The sequence below is a fragment of the Phyllobates terribilis genome, unplaced genomic scaffold (genome assembly GCF_046119375.1).
Source record: "Phyllobates terribilis strain yellow unplaced genomic scaffold, ASM4611937v1 Scaffold_1__5_contigs__length_1240528914, whole genome shotgun sequence".
Lineage (NCBI taxonomy): Eukaryota > Metazoa > Chordata > Amphibia > Anura > Dendrobatidae > Phyllobates > Phyllobates terribilis.
This window is the reverse complement of record NW_027362761.1, coordinates 851,696,675-851,720,529: the sequence shown is the minus strand read 5'-3', so window position 1 is coordinate 851,720,529 and position 23,855 is coordinate 851,696,675. Positions and strand designations below refer to the sequence as shown.

At 41.3% G+C, this 23,855-nt stretch overlaps 1 protein-coding gene across 1 annotated transcript in view; it reads right to left on the bottom strand.

Annotated features, from left to right (window-relative positions):
- Nucleotides 1-1,120: 1,120 nt before the first annotated feature.
- LOC141153536 (methionine aminopeptidase 1) overlaps nt 1,121-23,855 on the bottom strand; it is a 37,302-nt gene continuing 14,567 nt past the window's right edge. Inside the window, exons 4-11 of the mRNA XM_073638442.1 lie at nt 18,948-19,008; nt 18,735-18,826; nt 15,406-15,489; nt 10,628-10,766; nt 10,320-10,451; nt 8,885-9,028; nt 6,311-6,376; nt 1,121-3,081 (exon numbers count right to left, since the gene is read on the bottom strand). Coding sequence (XP_073494543.1) covers nt 2,921-3,081; nt 6,311-6,376; nt 8,885-9,028; nt 10,320-10,451; nt 10,628-10,766; nt 15,406-15,489; nt 18,735-18,826; nt 18,948-19,008 — 879 coding nt within the window. The 3' untranslated portion in view covers nt 1,121-2,920. The remainder of the gene's footprint in view (nt 3,082-6,310; nt 6,377-8,884; nt 9,029-10,319; nt 10,452-10,627; nt 10,767-15,405; nt 15,490-18,734; nt 18,827-18,947; nt 19,009-23,855) is intronic.

Genomic DNA, 23,855 nt, shown 5'->3' with positions numbered 1-23,855 from the left:
GTTTTAAGCACACAAACTCTCCCCTAGTCCGGTGGATTGACCATTTCACAAATATGGAAAAGTGGGCACACACTGCTAGGTGCATTCTTTGGGCCATGATAACCGAACTACTACACTGAATCCCAGCCTTTTGTACCTCTCGTTCACCAGTGCCTACTCTCCCCCTACACCCATTATGTTCCTTCAGAAATTTCCATACTGTCCATGTAAGCAGTGTGACATGCTCCGGTCCTTGATATTTTTATGGGCTAATGGTATCTACACACTACCAAGCACTGAGTAACTTTTTAAAATGTTCCTTCTGGGGATACTTTACAACTTGGAAGTTTTCACCTGGTAGAAAATAAGTCTTGCGACAGATTGTTAAAAGTTATTCTCCCCATCCTAAACACTTCAGTAGTTCTCATCTCTCCAAGACATGCATTCTGTAATCGGATTTTATTATGAGCATTTGTCATAACCCCACTGGGGCATGGTCCTAAGCCCTATCAATAATTATCATACTTTATAAAGTCATTACACAGTAGTTCTAATATATCACATTAAATTAAATTTGGCCACAACCCCCAATCAAAAGCTGTAGTTTTATGGGTCATACTAAGTTGATGTTAGGTTGCTTGAAATTCAAGAATACAGGTCTAAAAACACATAAAAGGGAAACTGTGACCAATCTAGCATTTATTCCGCAGGTGATATGTAAGCCCCAGTCCACTACAGAAAAAGGGGCAAAGGAAGAGGATTGTGGGCAAGAAAAAACAGTTGTAAAATGAAGACAAAGCATTTAGGTTATTATCTAGATTTTTGAAAAAGTTTATGAAATGTACCACTTTGTAAGCAGCTTGTCACTGAGGTGCCTGCAGTTTGATTTTTGCCCCTATTTTTGCTTTTCATTGCAGAAGAGTTGGTAATTGTAGAAAGCATTTGTAAAACTGCTCCATTTCTACATCGAGCAGACAGGTTCTTTGTCAAATCTAGAAAGAAACACACCTTTAATGTAGAGTAAAAAAGACAGAAAATGAAGCCACATTGTACGTAAGGAAATCACAATGCGGAAAAAGAAAATTACAATTTCAGCAACCCATCCTCTCTCACCACCAAAAATAGCAAGTCAGGCAAATGCTTTAATTTGTCAACATATTTTAATTTAACAAGAATATTTGGTTGAAAAGCATATCAAAACTTTGGGCAGACAGTCTTTATGAAATTTCTCATGGGTTCAATGAATAAACCACAATTTTTTTGTTATTTCAGTAAGGTTGTTATAATGGGAAAACATCAGCATGGATTAGGACTGGACACTTGCATATAAAGCCTTTTCCTTACAAAGAATGTTACACTCCATGTGATTCTAGTGGGTAGAGACACCAAGAATACCTTGTAGAAAGAAAATATTTAACGAGTAATTAAAAACTTTTTTTTCTTGATCAGCCTTTGCAAAGTTATAAATATCCATTATCGTATTTTGCTCCTTCCCTCACAAACCCCATGCTGAAAAGTTGTTTTAACTGCCTACTTTATACACTTTCATGCTTCCTTATTTCTTAAAAAGCTTGCTGAAAGTGCTGTTTTAACTGCTTAACTGATGTGCTTTTACAAGCAGCTTTGAACTGCTGCTCTAGCAAGAAACCATACTCAAACACTATTTGCAAACACTAAGAATGAGGGAGAGGAATACAGAAGCTAATCTAGGAAGAGTAAATTGTGAGTAGGAATTCTTGCTATAGCAGCAGCTCAAAGCAGCTTGTAAAAGAGCAACTAGGCAGTTAAAACAGCACTTTCAGCAAGGAGTTTAAGTGATAAAGGAAGCAGAATATGGTAATAAAGTAAACTGCAAAGATTCAAAAATTTTGCCATAGTTGAACAACAATAAAAAAAAAGTGTAGCTACTCCTTAAAGTTGGACAAGCAAAGGAAAATAGAGAAACAAAAGATGCCCAAATCGAATTTTTCACATTGTTTGGCAAACAATTAAATTGAAAGAACAAAAAACTTGTTGAAAACTAAAGCGTGGTTAGTTTTTATCCTGTAAAAATGTATACATGCATCTGATTTGCAAGATTCCTTAATATGTAAAGTCACTTAAATATCAATATTAGAGCAAATTGTACATAATGTGTTAAGAGCCTGAATATGGGGACAAACTAGTACAACAGTCAGAGTAAACCCACCCAGGCTCGTATGGTAAAGAACTGGTTAGGAACAAAATCAGCTTTCCAAGCATAAAGGCACCAAGATTACCAAGAGATGAGAACAATCAGCCAAAGTTACTTCACTGTCGGGTAGTTTCAGAGATTGAGCAACAATGAGCTTGTATGCTAAAAACAAACCTGCCAACTCTGGTAAAGCAAAAAAGGTCTTCATCAGCACCCAAGTATGGAGCATTAAAAACCAGTAGAAAAAATGTTGCAGAATCTACATATTTGACTCCACGAGTCCAGACATGTATTTGCTCTCACTACGTGTCTGCAGCAGCATAAAGACAGCCAGAATTGAAAAGCAGCCCATTGTCGCACATGTCAACACAAATGCATAGCTAGAACATACTGAAAAAAAAAAATGAAGCACCCCAACACCCACACTGTAAAATACAACCAGTCAGTATTAAGAGTCATTGTGGAGGCAAAGTGAGTTTCTGTTCATGGAAAATTAGAAGGCAAGGAACAGAATTTTAGGGGAAAAGGTTCATAAAACAAACCGCAATAAAAAGGCAGGAAAAATATACATAAAGAACAGTTTTCTCCTGGTTTCAAAATTTGCCAAACACACTATATTTCAAGCCATATGGAGTTTTCCTCTATCACAGATATGTAAAGAGGTGATAAAACCCCACAATTTCTTCAGGTACTTGTCATGTAAAAACGTATGGTGTAAAGTAGTCGACACACCATTTCTATCAACTAGTTAAGACAACAAAGGGGATGCTAAAACATAAAATGAGGACGTCCATTGTCTTCCAATCTCCGTGTCAATATTTCACATCCAGTCTCTGTGACTAAAAGGGTATGCTCAAACTGAGCTGAACGCTTTCCATCTCTGGTCACTGCAGTCCAACCATCTGGCCAGGTCTCATCTTGCCATCCCCCTATCAAAAGAAAAGCAGGTGTTGTAAAAGGCAAGAAAAAACAGCATTCAAAATGAAAAACACAAACACTAAAAGAATAAAAAAAATACTAAAATCCTTGGGAGGATTAATAACAAGCCTCGTCTTTTCAGGAAGAACAAGCTCTAGAATTGGTGGGAATCAAGTCACAGGACTCAGTCCATCAGCCACATCAGTAATATGTGGTTGTTGGACAGGAGTCCTGAGAACCAACACTTACAGTGGGTACGGAAAAAAAAGTGTTCAGACCCCTTTAAATTTTTCACTCTTTGTTTCATTGCAGCCATTTGGTAAATTCTAAAAAGTTCATTTTTTTTTCTCATTAAAGTACACTCTGCACCCCATCTTGACTGAAAAAACTGAAATGTAGACATTTTTGCTTATTAAAAAAGAAACTGAAATATCACATGGTCATAAGTATTCAGACCCTTTGCTCAGACACTCATATTTAAGGCACATGCTGTCCATTTCCTTGTGATCCTCCTTGAGATGGTTCTACTCCTTCATTGGAGTCCAGCTGTGTTTAATTAAACTGATAGGACTTGATTTGGAAAGGCACACACCTGTCTATACAAGACCTCACAGCTCACAGTGCATGTCAGACCAAATGAGAATCATGAGCTCAAATACAGAATTGTGGCAAGGCACAGATCTGGCCAAGGTTACAGAAGAATTTCTGCATTACTCAAGGCTCCTAAGAGCACAGTGGCCTCCATAATCCTTAAATGGAAGAAGTTTGGGACCACCAGAAGTCTTCCTAGTCCTGGCAGTCCAGCCAAACTGAGAACTCGTGGGAGAAGAGCCTTCGTGAGAGAGGTAAAGAAGAACCCCAAGATCACTGTGGCTGAGCTCCAGAGATGCAGTAGGGAGGTGGGAGAATGTTCCACAAAGTCAACTATCACTGCAGCCCTCCACCAGTCAGGCCTTTATGGCAGAGTGGCCCGACGGAATCCTCTCCTCAGTGCAAGACATATGAAAGCCCACATAGAGTTTGCTCAAAAACACATGAAGGACTCCTAGACTGAGAAATAAGATTCTCTGGTCTGAGGAGACGAAGATAGAATTATCACCAAAAAGTTCTAAGCGGTATGTGTGGAGAAAACCAGGCACTGCTCATCACCTGCCCAATACAATCCCAACAGTGAAACATGGTGGTTGCAGTATCATGCTTTCGGGGTGTTTTTCAGCTGCAGGGACATGACGACTGGTTGCAATTGAAGGAAATATGAATGTGGCCAAGTACAGAGATCTCCTGGATGAAAACCTCTTCCAGAGTACTCTGGACCTCAGATTTGGCCAAAGGTTCACCTTCCAACAAGACAATGACCTTAAGCACACAGCTAAAATAACAAAGTAGTGGCTTGAGAACAACTCTGTGACCATTCTTGACTGGCCCAGCTATAGCCCAGACCTAAACCCAATTGAGCATCTCTGGAGAGACCTGAAAATGGCTGTCCACCAACATTCACCATCCAACCTGACGGAACTGGAGAGGATCTGCAAGGAAGAATGGCAGAGGATCCCCAAATCCAGGTGTGAAAAACTTGTGGCATCATTCCCAAGACGACTCTTGGCTGTACTAGCTCAAAAGGGTGCTTCTACTCAATATTGAGCAAAGGGTCTAAATGACCATGTGATATTTCAGTATTTCTTTTTTAATAAATTTGCAAAAATTTCTACATTTCTGGGTTTTTTTTCAGTCAAGATGGAGTGCAGAGTGTACTTAATGAGAAAAAAATGAAATTTTTAGAAATTTACCAAATGTCTGCAATGAAACAAAGTGAAAAATTTAAAGGGGTCTGAATACTTTCCGTACCCACTGTACATAGCTACCTTGGTGTGACAGTCATTGTGGCGTCCAGGGCTGTGGAGTCCGAATAAAATGGACCAACTCCAACTCCTAAAATATACAATAAATTGGGTACAGTAGTTCAATGCAGTTTGTGGGGAATATTTTTCATAAGAATTTGTGAAAGTTATGAAATTTCCTATAAATGTCTGTCCTTTTCCTGCTCTAAGGGTCCAGACTTTTAGCGGAGATGAATCTGTGCTACAGTAAATTTATCACTTAAACATGAGCCATGTATGAGGGAGTTGGAGTCATGGAAATTGAGGAGTCGGGAGTTGGAGGTTTGGCTTACAGACTCCACAGCACTGGCAGCGTCACACACATTTGACGAGAAACATGTGATATCAAGGATGCAGTCAGATAAGAGGTTGTTCTCAGGGCTTCCCATCCAGTAGCCAGACCAATGGCATGGCCGATGGACAGGGTCCCGGGAATCAACTCTCACCAACCCTATAAATCAATCATTAATTTATGAATTTTAAAGCATTATAAAACAAGAAAAAAAAAAAAAGAGGAAATAAAGCATATTTTGATAGTTAAAGGGACCACCGGTCATTAGAGTCATGGTGCCTGAATGACAGGCAACATGAATCAGGGCCTGCATGATTGCTGCGACCTTGCAAAAAAATTAGCTTGAAAATCCTGACTAGTCAATGAAGTTCCCCAGGTGGCTCCTCTTCGCCCCAGCTGACAAGTCTCTTCCTATAGACACACTTATGGGAGAGAACCACCAATCCACTGCAGAGGGGCTGGGAGAAGCACGACTAGTCACGTCTCTCACTATATTCTATAATCACCAACTGGCTTTTCAAACTAGAATTTCTCTGAGTGTTTCAGAGTAAACATACTTGGCAGCAACCTCGCGGCCCATGGTTCACATAGAACAAATCTAATGAAATGTTCCTACAGTTTTGGCCTGTTCAACAGATACAAAATAAGAGAAAAAAAAGCTATTGTTACATCTGATACAACAAAAACTCGTAGGATGGCGTAGTGAGGTGAAGCAGCAGTACACTACAAACAGAAGTAGATGGAAAATTAGAAAGCACGAATGTGGGTCAAAGGAATGAAAAACACAGAAGTCATTTTAGGAGCAAGCACCTTATGGGCCATGGTGAAATGGTGAGAAAGGAGGTAGAAAATTATTAAAATTACAAAATGGACCCATTTATATAATATACGAAATGCACACAACCACCTTTTCAACCTTCTATTAAAATGGGAACAGCCGTGTCTACTTGGTATTCCTTTTGCATATTCTGTGCATTTGACTCTTCTTGAAATGTCATGGAGGAAAACAACTCTCACATACAGATGAGGGCATAAACCTTACATGGCAGGCGGACAGGCTGTCATACTTACCTTCACAGATCATTGGTTCGATTGTGAACACATGCCCTGGTTTCATCACACCGACAGCCTTGTTTTCTTGAAAACAAAAGAAAAAACACATTTCTCAGCGCTTTTGAGCATTATTAAAATTACATAAGACAGTTAAATATTGAAGCACTTTTCTCATTGTTCAATGGGGGACACTGGTACCTTAGTGATAGGAGGAACACACTTTAGAGGTTAGTGGCAGCAGCCTATCAGACTATACCCTTCCTGCAGGAAAGGAGTTGAAATCTTGAAATTGGTATGTATTGGGGGGGGGATGCAGACTTAGGCTATGTTCACACGTTGCATTTTTGCTGCTTTTTTTCTACAGGCAAAACCTGCTCTCTTGGCAGTAAAGAAGTTGTTCACAAAAAGCAGGTTTTGCTGCGTTTTTCTTGTCTCTTGTGCATGCTGATAAAGTTTAGTGCCCCCCCAAAAAATGATAAAACTTCCTTAGGTTATTGCACCAAAAAGGCAGCAAAACCTGATACCTGCGTTTTTGCACTTACTCATCGCTTTCTAGGGGTGAAAAAACACTACAAAATTGCTGAAAGAAAAGTGACATGCTGCAGTTTGTAAAAGCGCAGAAGTTTTCCAATTCAGTCAGGGAAAAAAAAAAAAAAACTATGAGAAATCTGAAATCTCAGCTTTTGCTGTAACTGGAAGACGCAACTTAAAATTTGCATAAAAAAACGCAGCTAGAACTTTTGTTCGTGGGAAAACCCCTTTAAGTGGAAGAAGGAAACCTCCTTGGGCAAGAAAGAAGGAACTGTGTAAAGAAGCATCTTATTGTGAGCATTTCAAACCCAAAAGAATTTAACCATTTTGATGTGAAATTTATAAAAAAAAAAACAAAAAAAAAAACAACATTTACTTTAAAATCTCACATAAATCATTAAGTAAGGGAAAAGTGGGTTTGAATTGGTTCTCCCTTCTGCAGCAGTGCCATATGTGTCAATGTTAACGGTGGTTTTGGCATACTGAGAGCCTCCGAACAGGAGCCTATTTGGCTATGGGAGTGTGAATTTTACTGAATTGGTTTTTGGGAGCTATGTTGCTTTTAAAACATCTTTCATCTACTAAATTACCTGGAAAACCTCCATTTTTTCTGTTGACAGATCAAGAGACGAGTAAGGTTTTGTTGTTTTTGCAGTAGGAGTTGAAGTTTATTTCGGAGTCTTTTAGCACAACATTTTTTGGTCGCTTTATTTCGATTTTTGGGAAACAAAACTCAGAAACTATCACTTTTAGTGCAAAAAATAGACAAGACTACCATTTGGCTCAATACGATTGTACAGACGCCAGGGATATATAGTTTTTCTATATGGAACCTTTATTTTTCAGTGGAAAGAAGTATGAGGGCTTGTTTTCGTAGAATAAAGTTGTAATTGGAACCGTTTTTTCATACTTTTGGGTGGGGTGAGTGAATAAAAATCATTAATTAATAAATTGCTTCCATTTATTTTCCCATGCCAGTATAGTAAAGGTGATAACTAAAATGTATTTTAGAAAACATTTGATTGCATTGCCATATTCTGAGAGCTATAACTTATTTTTCCCACTGACAGTCGTGTGACGTTTTGTCTTGTGAGTGACAAAGTGACATTTGAGTGACACGGATTTCATTTTTTGTGTAGGTTGAAAAAGGTAAATTTTTTGCCTTTTTATTAATTAATTTTATGGTGTTTAGCATACGCCTTAAACAATGCGACAGGTTTCTAGCTTTTAGTTGGAAAACACAACGTCACTATTTTTTTTCGTACTTAAAAGGGAACATGTTCGCTGATACATGCTGCCCAAACCGCGGTCAGCAAGTATCAGCCCCTGGCTGTATGATCACAGCCATGTATGATTTCTCTGAAATGCTGCGGCGTTTCAGAGAAAACAGACGTTTAATAGCAGCCAAGGACTGGCCACACTATTGACTAGTCGTACAGGCGGGTCCCTGGTGGCTCATCCCCGCCCGCTGACAATGACTGGCAAACCTCTGCCTCCTTGTGCGTATAAGCAGAAGCTTGCCAGTCACTGTCAGCAGGCGGGAAGAAGAGCTGCTGACAGCTAGGGCTTCTTCCCTGGCAGCTATTAAACGTATGATTTCTCTGAAACGCCGCAGCATTTCAGAGACAAACCTACATGGCGAAATAAAACAAAACTTAAAAAAAAAAAAAAAAAAAAAAAACACATTTTTTCCCGCTTGGCAGCCATGATAATATCCTTTGTCCTGTTCAACATGAAAAATTTGCTGAAAGGTCCTTTTTAAAAGGTGGATTTCACACTGACATATTTTAGTGTAAATATCAAACACTTGAACCCCCACTGTTCTACTGAACCGGACTTTGAAAGCCATAGATTTCTATGGAAATTGAAGCACAGGTCAATAGAAGTATTGGATATCTGAGTATTGCAGGCCGGAAATACAAGTCACAGCCTAGGGAGCATTAAGTTAATTCCTGACTTATAATACATATATTGTATTATAATATTCATAATATGTTTAGGACATGTGGTTGAAAATCTATAAAGACGGTTTGACAAAGATTCTAATCCACTAAAACTTACTGGCATAGTGTGGCACATTGGGAGCAGTATGAAATAATCTGTGAATGCCATGTCCACAGTAGCTTCGTACAACTGAGAATCCATTGGCTTGAGCATGTTTCTGAATAACGTTTCCCAGCTCTCTATACCGCACACCAGGCTTCACTGAAGAGAGGAGTAGAAAAAGAGGTAAGTCTATAGACAATGCAAAGTTTGTTACCTATGTATTGTACAGTCCCACTATGGTGAGGATAGCATATCCCCATTATTGTATAGACTGTAAGCCAGCAAGGGCAGGGCCCTCTCCCCTATGTACCTGTCTGTCATTGTTAAAGGGAAGGTGCCATCAAAAAAAATGTTTTTTTGCAACAATTGAAAAAATGTAAAGTATTAATGTTTTGATTTTTTTTTTTTTAAATATAATTTGTTTTTAATAAAGTAAAATATGAACAATTATTTAAAAATGTTTGATATTTCCACTTTTAAAACACTAGGGGGAGCAGCTGCTGAAATTTGCCATGAAAACCTAGTGTACAACTAGCTCACATTACGACTGCAGTAAATGTGGGCTGGATCTGCTCACATGTGTGCTGTGCTCCTCTCCTCCCCTTCTGAGTGTATGTAACAGGATAAAAGATGATGTTTAGGATCACAGTGCGGAGACATTTTGTTGGTGACTACCAGTGATACTGACTAGTACAATGACACCGAGGATGGCCGGAGGCACCAATTATGTTAGATGGTGCTGCTCGCTGTATCATAAACTGGGGCCAAGTACGCGGAGTGCTACACACTGGGATTATTCACAGCACATGATAGACTACACATATCTACATACCATATGGGGCTGCGGAGTATCGCACAGGCTGGGATTAGATACCAGGCTGCACTTTACATTTGTATTTTGTATGTAACCCCTCCTCATGTACAGCACCATGGAATCAATGGTGCTCTAAAAATAAATCACTTAAAAAAGTGTTTTAATCTAGTTTTGAGGTACAGTATATATAAAAAAAAAAATAAAAAAGAATAAGTCACCTACAAAGGTTAAGATAAAATATCTATAAAAGACTCCCACTAAATCACACATATGCGCCCAACATTTACAGACCACTTGTCAGACATCACTTTCCCGGATTAAATCTTGTGCGTATCAAAAAGAAAGCGGAACAGTACACCAGATCAGTCATCAAGGAGTGTGACGCAGCTTTATCAGAACCCGAGAAGTAGTCACCATCGTTTTTTTGTAAACTGGTGTACAGCCGCTCATGCTATTCCTCCAGTGAGCCAGACTGACTCTTTGCAATTTCCATGCTATAAGACTTCCCACATGTTTCATGGTCCCCAGGAGTCAGACCTGTGGTAACACCAGTATAAGAAATGTACGACTCTCCCAAACCTCAAGCAAGACGTATCCCAATGACGTGTAGAAATTCTCATGCATTTAGTTTATCACCTTCATCAATTGCTTGCATTAGGCACTCAAAAGTTGTCTGAACAAGTCGCTTTGCTCCCTCTTCAACTTCTCCAACATAAAAGGTTTCATTGAGATCCCCGTGACATCCGTTGTGATAAACGGTAATGTCCACTAAAATGTAAAAAAAAAAAAAATGAATACACTTTTTCTGTAGTTTTACATACTTATACTGTAGAGTAAGCTAGACATGGTAAGCAATGAAATTAGGATCACAGGGAAGTCAAATATCCACTTGAGCAACTCTTAATCCATTAACAGTAAAATGAAAGTATAACGATGTTGCCCACCATTCACAATATCACCATCTTGCAGTGGTCTCCGGTCTGGAATCCCATGGCAGATCACTTCATTCACTGATGTACAACACGACTTTGGGAAGTTGTAGTAGTTCAGTGGAGAAGGGTAGCAATTTCTTGAAATACAGGCCTGTAACACACACTTCTGTAAGGAGCTTTATAAGACAGGTAGAATTGTAAAAGGCTACAAAGAAAGTGCTGCCATTTTTAGTTTCATTCATTAGATACAAGTCTTTAAAAAAAAAAAAAAAAAAATTTCTTCTAATGTGGTAGGTTTTTATTTAGATTCTTAGAAGTTTCTCTAGGAGGGGGATTGGCCATATTGGAGACATTTTTTCCCATGTGGTCTATATAGCAAGTACTGAAAGGAGTGTGCTTTTTATAGCAGCCTCAGTGAATGAAAGCTTTTGACGGATAACTGGCAAAAAAAAAAAAGCTTTGAAAATTTGCATTTCTTTGTGTTACCATAAGTTTACAAAAAATAAAAGTAACTTTCAGTGTGTCCACACCATTCTCACCCCAGGTCTGACAACGTTGGCGCTTTTTCACCAGGTTTCACCTACAGACATTAGCTCTAATTTGCAACCTACTGGCAGCTGGTGGGAGCAGAAGAGCTGCAGTGGTCTCTGCCATACACAGCACATGGAGAGGGATTCCTGCTCTTCACTCCCTTTAACGTTCATGGATGAGGTGCAGCAGCACAAAGGACATTATATAGCAGAGCTGAGGTGTCTTGATCCAAATCTGAATTAAGCTCTAATGTGAGGTCAAACACTTATTAGAAAGCATGCATGATGTTTGTCTCCCTTTGCCCTCCATTCCTCCCCTCTCCATAGAGTATAATGTGCAGTGTCACAAGACACCTGCTGTCTTTCTTTAGACAAATCTGAGCAGGAGTGGATGACAAATTCAGGAGGCAAAGAGGAGAGAAGAAGTGTCTGATAAGAGGCGAAGGAAGCAGATTTCTCTGATAAAAAGTTAAAGTTGTGTATATTTGCCTGTACTTCTGTTTTATGCAAAGTATTTTGAAAGCACAGTTCCATTTTAAGTGCCAAACTGCCAGAAAGGAATGCGTCACCAGGCTTTTGCTACCCCATCTGAGAGCAGCATGATATAGGAGAAGAGACCCTGATTCCAGGGATATATCACTTAAGGGATATTTGCTGCAATTGAATGTTGGTTTCAAATTAGCAGGCAAAAACACGGTAACAGGTTCTCTAACCTATGCTTTAGAGAAAATGTCATTGCACATCAGAATAAGCCCAGGAAAAAAAATCATGGTCCAGAACATAACGGATATGAGCAAATTATTTCACCCGAGTCAGTAGTCCACAGATAGTCACCACACCAACAAATCATGAAGCCCAGTGAAAAAAACATTTATTTTTCATTGTGGCAACTCAAAATCAGAGAAGTTGCTCACATCTAAAAGTAATGTAAGGAAAGGTAATGCTTTTACTGGTTTTCTCCATTAGTGGAATATGCAGCGGCTCAGGTACTTTGGTGAAGATCAGGAATAGGAGAAGTAAGAAGAAAAAAAGGGCAGCAGGGCTACATGAAGATGGGCGATGTTACATGAATACTTGAAAGGATTGTAAGGAGAGAGCATACATGGACATATCCCACATGTCTAGAGGGCTCTTCTAACCTAGAGAAGTATACCAAGCATTGTATGTAGTGAAAGGGAATGCAGCGCACTGAACTGCATAGCCTCTTTAGGTAGTTATTGTGCACTTCTGTAAATATACGATTATAAGTATTATGTGCCACTAATTCTAAATTCTGCCCGTCATTATGTTTTTGGCTGTGTATGTTTATTATGGAAGAGGACTGGCCGTTTTATTACGTTTTTGTATTCTTCATAAAAACTACATTTCTAAAATATTTAAATTATCTTGTGCAAGGGGCAATCCAAAGATTTTTCATAATAGCTGCCATAACATTAATGAACACGGAGGGGGATGTATTTGAGCAGAGGAGCCTTTCCCCGGCGCTTACCATATTTTTCGAACTATAAGACGCACTTATTCTTCCAAAATTTTGGAGGAAAATGGGGGGTGCGTCTTATAGTCCGAGTGTTGGGGGGTGTATATAATACATACATGCACACACTATGTGGGGGGGGGAGCAGTGGAAGAGCGGGGCACAGGAGGCAGCAGCCGCCTGCTGCAGCCTACACTGTCCATTTTCTTTAGCAGCGGGAATATTCACCAATGGGCGTGGGGAGCACTGAACATTCATGCTCCTTAACAGCGGCACACAGTGTATCCGCAGCGCGGCTTCTGCTGCTGCCGGGGGATCGCATGTGCCCGCTGTTAAAGAGCATGAATATTCATCCCCTCTCCATGCCCATGGGAGGGGATGCACTACGCTGTGTGCCGGCTATTAAGGAGCATGAAGTCACTGCTCCCCGCGCACACAATCCCGGCGTGGGGAGCAGTGACTTTCGGCAGCTGATCTCTCCTTGTGAGCTGCACATGGCAGTGACGTCATGCGTGGCTCACATGGCGAGATCAGTGCGGGCAGACAGGACGCAGAGCTGGAGGAGAGAGAAGAAAGGTGAGTAGAAGTGTTTTTTTTTTTTTTTTTATGTGCAGCATGATGGAGAGATGGGGGGCAACGCATACCCGGAGATGGAGAGATGGGGGGGGGCATATATACCAGGATGGGGGACATTACCCTTATACCAGTGTCAGCAGCAAACCCCCCTCCCCCTTAACAGTGCATTGTGACCACATTTTTTCCTTAATTTTTTTTTCCTACTCTAAAATCTAGGTGCGACTTATAGTCCGAAAAATACGGTTCCTATGAGGAGAGGAGAGAGGGGATGTCTGCATATCACAGCAGAAAGAACTCCGCTAAAGCACAGGTAACTCGCTCGGAAAATATGAGGCATGGGGACAAAACTGGATGAAAGCTGTGGAAGACATTGTCTTCTAAAAGGGCTCTTTCACAAATCAGTATCTCCGGTAAGAGTGGTGACAGTTTCCACATGTACTGGAGACACTGACACATGCAGACCCATTCAAATCTACAGGTCTGCGCACATGTCACTGTTTCCACGGACCATGTGCTCCACACACTGACATGCCTGTTTTTTTGGAGATACACGGTCAGCCTCACGCTGAACACACACGGATGACATCCATGTGTCATCAGTGTAACACGTACGCGCCTGGGAATCAGCGCTACAGGTAGTACTGTTCCCAAGCGCCAGGTGCTAAACACTGCCCTCATCATGGTTCACTGCCGGCGCTACCATCAGCACCAGCAGGGACAATTGATGAGGGTAGTAGTGTCTGCTCCCGCAGTGTACCCACCTGTAAGAATAAAATAAAATCCTTATACTCACCTCTCCTAGCTGAAGCCGAGGAGCAGGGGAGAATGAGCCGCTCCAAAGCGGTGCTCAGTGAGTGACAGGACACTGCTCCTGAGCTGCACTAACTGTACACTGACTCCCAGGCACCTGTCCGTGTGATCCTGATGTGACACATGGCTGCAATACGGATATATCCGGACGTGTGAAACCGGCCTAACAGTGTATAGGAGAAGCAGCACTCATACTGTTAGAAAAGGTCAGCCTGCATCTCCTCTCCTCATCACAACCTTGCTGACTGTGCTTCAGTTGAGATGCTGTCTCTGCTTTGATATAGACACATTCCCTCCAATCTCTCTTCATAGCTAATGGCCAGAGAAGGCAGGAGAGCGTTCTCTACTCGCACATCCAGTCTTGTTTAGGACAAGTTTTGTGTTAAGTAATATCTGGGCAGCCATTTTGAAAAACCTTACAATTGCCTTGTAGAGAAGACAAGCGTACGTAAAATAACAAAAAGTTATTAATTTGTTACTAAATATATTAAAAAATACATTTTTTTTTATTCCCCATAGAACTCCATTAAGCCTCTGATTATGCTGTTCCCAACAGTCTGCCTACAAATTTCTCAATAAACTGACACCTGGGTGTTGCCAATTTCCTGATTCAACAGTGTCAGATTGGGACACTTCAATGAAATGTGAATTGGCAGCTCTTTATATATTTATAAAAAAAAACACGCATGGCGAATTTAATAAGAACTGTCAGGTGCGGTCACAGGTCATCTTTAACACTTTCCCCGACAAGTCATGTGTAGGTTTGTCACCTGTTACAACAAGTTTACAGAAAATGTGGAGGGGTCTTTGGCGTTTCTTTACCTGAGACTATAAAAAGTCTGAATGCTTCATAAAAAAAATCTATAAAAATGTTATATTCATTTACTTAAAAACAATAAAACTTCTATGTTATGTACCAAACATATTTTCAATCCCGAGATCTTCATTAGGCTCCAAAGATTCCTCTACTTTTCTGCATACTAGTTACAAAGATGGGGCAGTTGCACACCGTTATCCATATTCTATGTGCATATGTAACACTTTACAGGGTAGCACACCCTTCTCTCTCGCCCTGGTGAAATTATACATGTTGGAACATCATCAATTTCAATCCTTAGATGCTGCAGTCATTCGCACCCAAGCGGGATAAAACACACTACATTGTATGTTAGGAAGTCGTTAGGAAATAATAAGGTTTGTGTTAGAGACATGAGTTGACTGGACCTAGGGTTAGTCATTGGGAGGGGGAATATCATATCTACATATTAAGGTTATACTACTTTATATAGAAAATAGGAAGTAGAATGACAAGCACAAATAAGAAGGGGCAAGTGATAACAAGTGGTTTGTAGAGGAGAAACAAAGGGCAAAAGAAACTAGATTACATATAAGGTGCTTACCAAATGTACTGCATGGTCTATCTCTTCAGTAGTGACTCCAGCCCTCACCATCATTGCAGCTACATCCAGGACTTCTCTAGCCAGCTATAAAGTGAAAAAGGTAAGAGCATTATTTAGTGTGCAGAAATCAGACATTACACATGAAAGGCCATTAGCCACATAGACTGGAAAACATTAGCATTTTAAACCTAGTACTTCGTAGAAGATTTCCTCTTTTTAAATATTTTTAGGCTTCATTCATAAGGACGCGTGTTAAGAGCAGTCATCTGCATACCCCTTTAACCCCTTCACAACCTTTGACGTATATTTACGTTAAAGGTCATATCCCTACCTTTGATGTGGGCTTGCAAGCCAAGCCCACATTCCCCCCCCCTTCTCCCCTCACACATTCCCCCCCCTTCTCCCCTCAAGTCCCTTTAATAGTAATGGGTGGAGTAGTGCTCGGCCCCCGCCCCTCCCCCGGCTGTTAACCTGTTAAATCCCACTGTTAAAAAAAATCACTGACAGCAGGATATAACATGCACAGGAAGGAAGCAAGTAATTTATCCCTTCAATTGGCGCCCGTCAGGGGATGGCAGGGAGACCACAGAAGAAAGACCCCCCCCATGCCTGTCATTGTGGATCTCCTGTGAACGCTGGCTCATGGGCGGCGTTCATAGGAGATTGTGATTTCTGCTATACATAGCAGGGCTAATGTCCTGCTTTGTATAGCCCAGGCAATTGGTTGAGCGCAGCTTCAAGTCTCCTAAGGAGACTATGGAAGACAATAAAAAGTGAAAGAAAAAGTTTAAAATACGGGAAAAAAAACAACAAAAAAAAAAAAAAAAACCACATTTGGTGTCGCTGCGTTCAGAAATGTCTGATCTTTCAAAATATAAAAACTATTAATATGACTGGTAAACACCGTAATGAGAAAGTTTAATCAAAATGCCAGGATTAAGTTTTTTGGGGTCACTGCAACATTGCAATTAAAGATGATCAAAACATTGTATCTACCCCAAAATGGTATCTTTAAAAATGTCAGCTCAGGAAAAAAAAAAAAAAAAAAAAAAAAAAAAGCCTTGACCCATCTCCAGATCCTGAAAAATGGCAACAAACTTTCTTCTTACAAAATTTCTGATTTTTTTTTCACCACTCAAAAAAAAAAAAAAAAAAAAAAAAACCTATATATGTCTGGTATCTGCGTACTCATACTGACCTGGGGAATCATGTTGCCAGATCAGTTTTACCATATAGTAAACATGGTAAATAAGATGGCCAAAAATCAATTGTGGAATTGCACTTTTTTTGGGGCAATTTCACCTCGCTTGGATTTTTTCCCCGTTTTCCAGTACACATTATGTGGCAAAATTATTGCTGTCATTCAAAAGTACAACTCGTTCCGCAAAAAACAAGCCCTCATACAGCTATACTTACAGAAAAATAAAAAAAAATAAAAAAGTTATGACTCTTAAAAGAAGTGGATGAAAGAAAAGAGAAAAAAAAAAAAACAAAACAAAAAAACTAGAAGATCGGTCATGAAGTGGTTACAACACCACTTCCATCATTTTTTTTTCCCTTCTATTGCACCACTGGAGTGGGGCTTTAAATGCAATTCCACTGCCTTTTTGGCACCCCAGGAGTCTGGCATTGCCTCCCTCACAGGGGGTCCCCTTATCAGGTAACACCAGCATCCAACACATTTCCTGGCTCAAGACCAGAAGGGGGAGTTCTAACCCAGTTTAAGGGGAGCTTCCCCTTTAAATTGGAGCCTGGAGGCGGGGTTAGAAACGTCAGTTGGAGACAGAGACGAGAGAGAACCTGGGAAGGGGAGCTGTGACCAAGCTCGCCCCAGAGAAAAGCGCCAGAAACCAGACACCGGAGTCCATGGTTGCTCGGGTACTGAAGTCCTGGCAGCTAAATCCAGAGGGCAGGAGACTGCAGGTCTCCTGGCCCCACCAAACACCCGGCGGCTCAGCAGCATACTAGAGCCCAGAGCCGCCACAAAGGAGCGACACCTGTAAAAGGCTCAAGCAGCCTGCCATAAGGGCGAGGATTTAACGATCACTCAGGAAAGAGGGCCGCAGCATAGCTTTAGGCAGTAGGGCCAAAGAGGACAGTGCAGAAGGAAGGCATACAACCCCACCTGGCGAGCTGGATCCCAAATTGCTTCTAGGCTGCTCGGATCTCCATTATCTTCTGTTACCAGTGCCCCAGTCTGCACCGTCAAACATCAAGTGAAGGTAGAGGAAACCGCCATTCCTGTGTCATCTGGTCATTATCTGCACCCTCAGTCCTGCACCCCAACATCCACAATCCCCTACATTAACCGTACCGGTAGCCCTGGGGCCCCGCTCTACCAGTGGGGAGTAAATCCATCCCAGCTGCGTCACCAATGGCCCCAGCGTTCTATCAGCGGCGGCCACCTATAGCCGCATACCACTGGTGGAGTCACTAAACTTTTCCCCTAAATAAACTGTCCTGTTTATTGACCGCTTAGGGCCCCGGACCGGGTCACGCCCCCGTGACTATCCCAAGGAACTGACCGACTCGTGGCAAGTACCCCACGGTCCTAGGGGGCGTGTCACCTTCATCGTTTTCCAGAGTCCCTCCAGTCGGTCTCCAGCGATAAGTGACCTTCCTACAGCTCGTGTGTTTCATGGAGCAGCGCAGAGGTCACTTTTCAGCACAGCTCTGTGAAAGCCTGGTTCTGGCTCTCAGACTTGCATTGAGAGTTTGGGACGTAGCTTCTGACTTCCGGCCAGTCAGAAGCAGAGCTCTCAAAATGGCGCCGCGGAACTGCAGCAGTGCCAAAAACCGGTGAAGATGCCGGAAGGCGAGTATATGACCGGGGCAGAGGTCTTATGTTTAAAGCACCACTTCAGCGCTGAAAAAAAAAAAAAAAAAAAAAAAAAAAAATGTGGTGCTTTAAAAGAGATGTCTAGTTTGGAAAACCCATTTTCTTGAACCCTGTTGTACAAGTTTCAGAAAACAGAAGGAGTCACTGGTGAAATGAGGAACCTGAAGAGAAGGGAAACAAAGAGCAACTCTTGCTCTGGGTGACCTGTCCTGTAATACACAGACAACTCATTGACTTGAATGAGTAATGTAACTACTTACATTTTCCCTGCATTGGTGCTGCAGGGCAACTGAACACTTGGGGTGAAACCAAACGCAAGGATTGCAACAAGGCTGAAACTTCGCCCACACATGTCAACCTGTGGTTGTCAGTCACAGGAGAACCAAGATGGCAGCCAGGGGGCAGGCCAACCTGCACTTTGTGAATAGCTTGTGCAAAGATTTCTCTCTAGTAAAGACCATATAAATGCAGCATCTGAATGAAATCTTACCTTACATACAATGCGCATGCCCTCAATTTCTTCTGGAGAAAGCACTTTAATTTGGGAGGTTCCCTTCAAGGCTTGTTCAGATTGTGACATTCCTAAAAGACAGATGCCCATTTTGAGATAAAATGATGCTTACTTATCTCACAAATCAAAAATGTACATACACCTTGACATAAGATGATGCACTTGGTGGCCATTTAACATGCTTCACATTACCTAATGGGTGATCTGCATAATCTGGCCTTTGTATGTAGCTTGGCACCGGTCTCATTGGCATCTGCAAGATAAATGCACATACAATATACAAATAGCTGGTTACATGTCAAAGCTCCTCGTCGTATAGCTTCCATGTGTTGGCAGCGAGTTTTTCTGTGGAGTACTTGTATCCTGGCCACAGACATTAGATTTATCTGCAGACCACTGCAGGATCTAGTTAAATTTTTTTGAGATCCAATGACAATTGATGCCTGTAGTGGTCAAACCATAAAGGTGGCTGGTCTGCTAATTATCTGCACGCAAATATCTAATTTCTGTAACCAACTTTAAAGGGTCATCTCCAGCCATCCCACAGAGAATGAATAGAGTGATGGGACATTTCTGAGACCGCTCATGGAATTCATGGGGGTATGCCCCCAACAGTATCCCTTGGACCAGTAAACCGCAAACACTTTAGGTATGCCATACAGGATTATTCCTCCTGACCCTCCCATACACATGTACTCTTAGCTTTTCCAGCATCTGCTCTCAATAGCAAGATGAGAAATCAGCAGAATCCAGAATCGCTCTGCTGCTTATCCACCATGAGAACCAAAATCCAACATAATCAGTCTGTCTTTCAACCAACATTTGCAACTGGAGAAAAATGGGTCATCCCTAGACATATTAGCCTGTCAAAAACAGCAGTTTGGTCCAGTTTTCACCTAAGGCTAGGTTCACACATGCACATTTGTCAGTGTTATCCTATATGTTTGTGAATATGGGTCATTTTTCACATAGTTCTGTGTGTAAATAAAAAAAAAAAAATTCATCATGAGCTAGTCCGCTTCAATATATGGACCAGGCTATTGAATTTAAATACTTACATATCAAAATACCAAAAGTTATACACAAACCACTCCCACATACACAAGTTTTTTATTTTTACACAATTTTAAAAAATAATATATACAGGATCACAGGAATACATTTAAAAAAGGTTTCTACAAAAAGAAGAACCATCAAGTAATGCAAGAGGTACATCCATTAAAGGGCAAGACTAGCAGTTTACATATGTTACAATTACCATATTTTGCGGTAAGACGCACCACAAATTTTGGTGAGGAAAATTATTATTTTTTTTAATAAAATGGTGGTGCGTCTTATAATCTTTTACGGTTGCTTAGCCAGGGCGCGCCACAGCGGGGTCCCAGGCGGCAGGATCGCTGCTGCAGGAAGCTGGCGGAAGCAGGAGATGCCGCGGGCCCCAGGCTGGAAGGAGATGCAGCTCGGTGGAGGTAGAAGTGGCGCAATGCTGAGTCAGGTAGGAGGTGGTGTCCAGCGGTGCGGGGGCTCCGACGACATTTTCGTGAAAGCCTGGAGTCCCCGCACTTCTCAATACGGTAGACTCCAGGAAAATGGCCGCCGGAAGCAGCGCATGCACAATTGAGATCTCGGGAGCAGAGATCTGCATCTGCACATGCACTGCCTCCGGTGGCCATTTTCCACAGAGTCCACCACATTGAAAAGCATTGAAAGTGTGGGGTCTCCGGCCTTTTGCAAAATGTTGGCAGATCCCCCGCACCGCCGAACAGCCCCATCTACCAGCCTTGGACCCGCAGCATCGCCCCACTCCTGCCACCGCCAGAAGCTTCCAGCAGCAGCGACCTTGAGACCCTGCTCCACTGCAGCCGGTAAGCTATAATTTGGATTATAAGACGCACCCCTATTCTCCCCCACCCCCCAAATTTTGGGGCAAAAAAGCGAGTCTTATAATCCGGAAAATACGGTATATCTCGTCACCAAGCACCTATCCAGCAAAGTTGCTCATAATGAAAAGGGAAAGACATGTCAAATACTGTTGCTGCTTACCCATATTGTAAAGTGGAGACCACCTGAACTGGGGTCGCTTATTTCTTTAGGTTTTTAAGTTTTTTTGCGCTTTCTGCAAATAAGGGCATGACCTTCCTTTTCTTTGGGCTGGACATTACATTCATATACACTGTGTGCAGAATTATTAGGCAAGTTGTATTTTAGAGGATTATTTTTATTATTGATCAACAACTATGTTCTCAATCAACCCAAAAGACTCAAATATCCAAGCTTAATATTTTTGGAAGTTGGAGTGTTTTTTTTTTTTTTTTTTTTTTTTTAGATTTGGCTCTCTTAGGAGGATATCCGTTTGTGCAGGTAACTATTACTGTGCAGAATTATTAGGCAACTTAATAAAAAACAAATAATCCCATCTCGCTTGTTTATTTTCACCAGGTAAACCAATATCAGTGCACAAAGTTTAGAAATAAACATTTCTGACATACAAAAACAAAAAAATTTGTGATCAATATAGCCACCTTTCTTTATGATGACACTCAGTCTTCCATCCATAGATTCTGTCAGTTGCTTGATCTGTTTTCCATCAACATTGTGTGCAGCAGCCACCACAGCCTCCCAGACACTGTTCCGAGAGGTGTACTGTTTTCCCTCCCTGTAGATCTCACATTTTATGATGGACCACAGGTTCTCTATGGGGTTCAGATCAGGTGAACAAGGGGGCCATGTCATTATTTTTTCTTCTTTTAGACCTTTACTGGCCAGCCACGCTGTGGAGTAGTTGAATGCATGTGATGGAGCATTGTCCTGCATGAAAATCATGTTTTTCTTGAACGATACAGACTTCTTCCTGTACCACTGCTTGAAGAAGTTGTCTTCTAGAAACTGGCAGTAGGTCTGGGAGTTGAGCTTCACTCCATCCTCAACCCGAAAAGGTCCCACAAGTTCATCTTTGATGATACCATCTCATACCAGTACCCCACCTCCACCTTGCTGGCGTCTGAGTCGGAGTGGAGCTCGCTGCCCTTTATTGATCCAGCCTCTAGCCCATCCATCTGGCCCATCAAGAGTCACTCTCATTTCATCAGTCCATAAAACCTTTGAAAAATCAGTCTTAAGATATTTCTTGGCCCATTCTTGACGTTTTATCTTATGTTTCTTGTTCAAAAGTGGTCGTTTTTCAGCCTTCCTTACCTTGGCCATGTCCCTGAGTATCGAACACATTGTGCTTTTTGATGCTCCAGTAATGTTGCAGCTCTGAAATATGGCAAAACTGGTGGAGAATAGCATCTTGGCAGCTTCACGCTTGATTTTCCTCAATTCATGGGCAGTTATTTTGTGCCTTTTTTTGGCCAACACGCTTCTTGCGACCCTGTTGGCTATCTGCCATGAAACGCTTGATTGCTCGGTGATCACGCTTCAAAAGTTTGGAAATTTCAAGACTGCTGCATCCCTCTGCAAGACATCTCACAATTTTGGACTTCTCAGAGCCAGTCAAATCTCTCTTCTGACCCATTTTGCCAAAGGAAAGGAAGTTGCCTAATAATTAAGCACACCTTATATAGGGTGTTGAGGTCATTAGTCAACACCCCTCCTCATTACAGAGATGCACATCACCAGATTTACTTAATTGGTAGTTGGCTCTCAAGCCTATGCAGCTTGGAGTAGGACAATATGTATAAAAAGTATGATGTGAGCAAAATACTCATTTGCCTAATAATTCGGCACACAGTGTAGTTCCCCATGGCTGGGTGTCCATTAGCCAAGTCTCAATCCTGCTCAGCCCTTATTCACATTACGTCACTTGACATATGGTCATTTGAGGTGGTGGGATGGCTTTTACGTTCATCAAAATTATGTTAACCAAGTACCCTTTTCATGCATTAATGCCATTTATTTATTTAATGCAGGATATTTGCTTATTTTGTTTTCATCTTGAGTTTTTGTCTGTTTAGTGGCCAGTGAACATGTGCCTACACGCTGCATGAATACCAACTTATATTCCAGTTCATCCCTTTAGGTTTTTGTTTCAGGCTTTTTGCATGTTTTGCAAATAACGGTGTGACCTCCTTTTCCTTGGGCTGGACATTGGTTTCATGTACACTGCTCAAAAAAATAAAGGGAACACTCAAATTCATCCTAGATCTGAATGAATGAAATATTCTCATTGAATACTTTCTTCTGTACAAAGTTGAATGTACTGACAACAAAATCACACAAAAATCAATGGAAATCAAATTTATTAACCAATGGAGGCCTGGATTTTGAGTCACCCCCAAAATTAAAGTGGAAAAACATACTACAGACTGATCCAACTTTTATATAATGTCCTTAAATCAAGTCAAAATGAGGCTCAGTATTGTGTGTGGCCTTAAAAAAAGCATCGTGGGCACACAGCCTTATATTCTAGGTTCTTAAAAGTAGCCACCTTTTGCTTTGCACACTCTTGGTATTCTCTTGATGAGCTTCAAGAAGTAGTCACCGGAAATGGTTTTCACTTCACAGGTGTGCCCTGTCAGGTTTAATAAGTGGGATTTCATGCCTTATAAATGGGGTTGGGACCATCAGTTGTGTTGTGCAGAAGTCAGGTGGATACACAGCTGATAGTCCTGCTGAATAGACTGTTAGAATTTGTATTATGGCAAGAAAAAAAGCAGCCAAGTAAAAAAAAAAACGAGTGGCCATCATTACTTTAAGAAATGAAGATCAGTCAGTGCGAAAAATTGGGCAAACTTTGAAAGTTGCAAAAGCCATCAAGCGCTACAAAGAAACTGGCTCACATGAGGACCGCCCCAGGAAAGGAAGACCAAGAGTCACCTCTGCTTCTGAGGCTAAGTTTATCAGAGTCACCAGCCTCAGAAATCGAAGGTTAACAGCAGCTCAGATTAGAGACCAGGTCAGTGCCACACAGAGTTCTAGCAGCAGACACATCTCTACAACAACTGTTAAGAGGAGACTTTGTGCAGCAGGCCTTCATTGTAAAATAGCTGCTAGGAAACCACTGCTAAGGACAGGCAACAAGCAGAAGAGACTTGTTTGTGATAAAGAACACAAGGAATGGACATTAGACCAGTGGAAATCTGTGCTTTGGTCTGATGA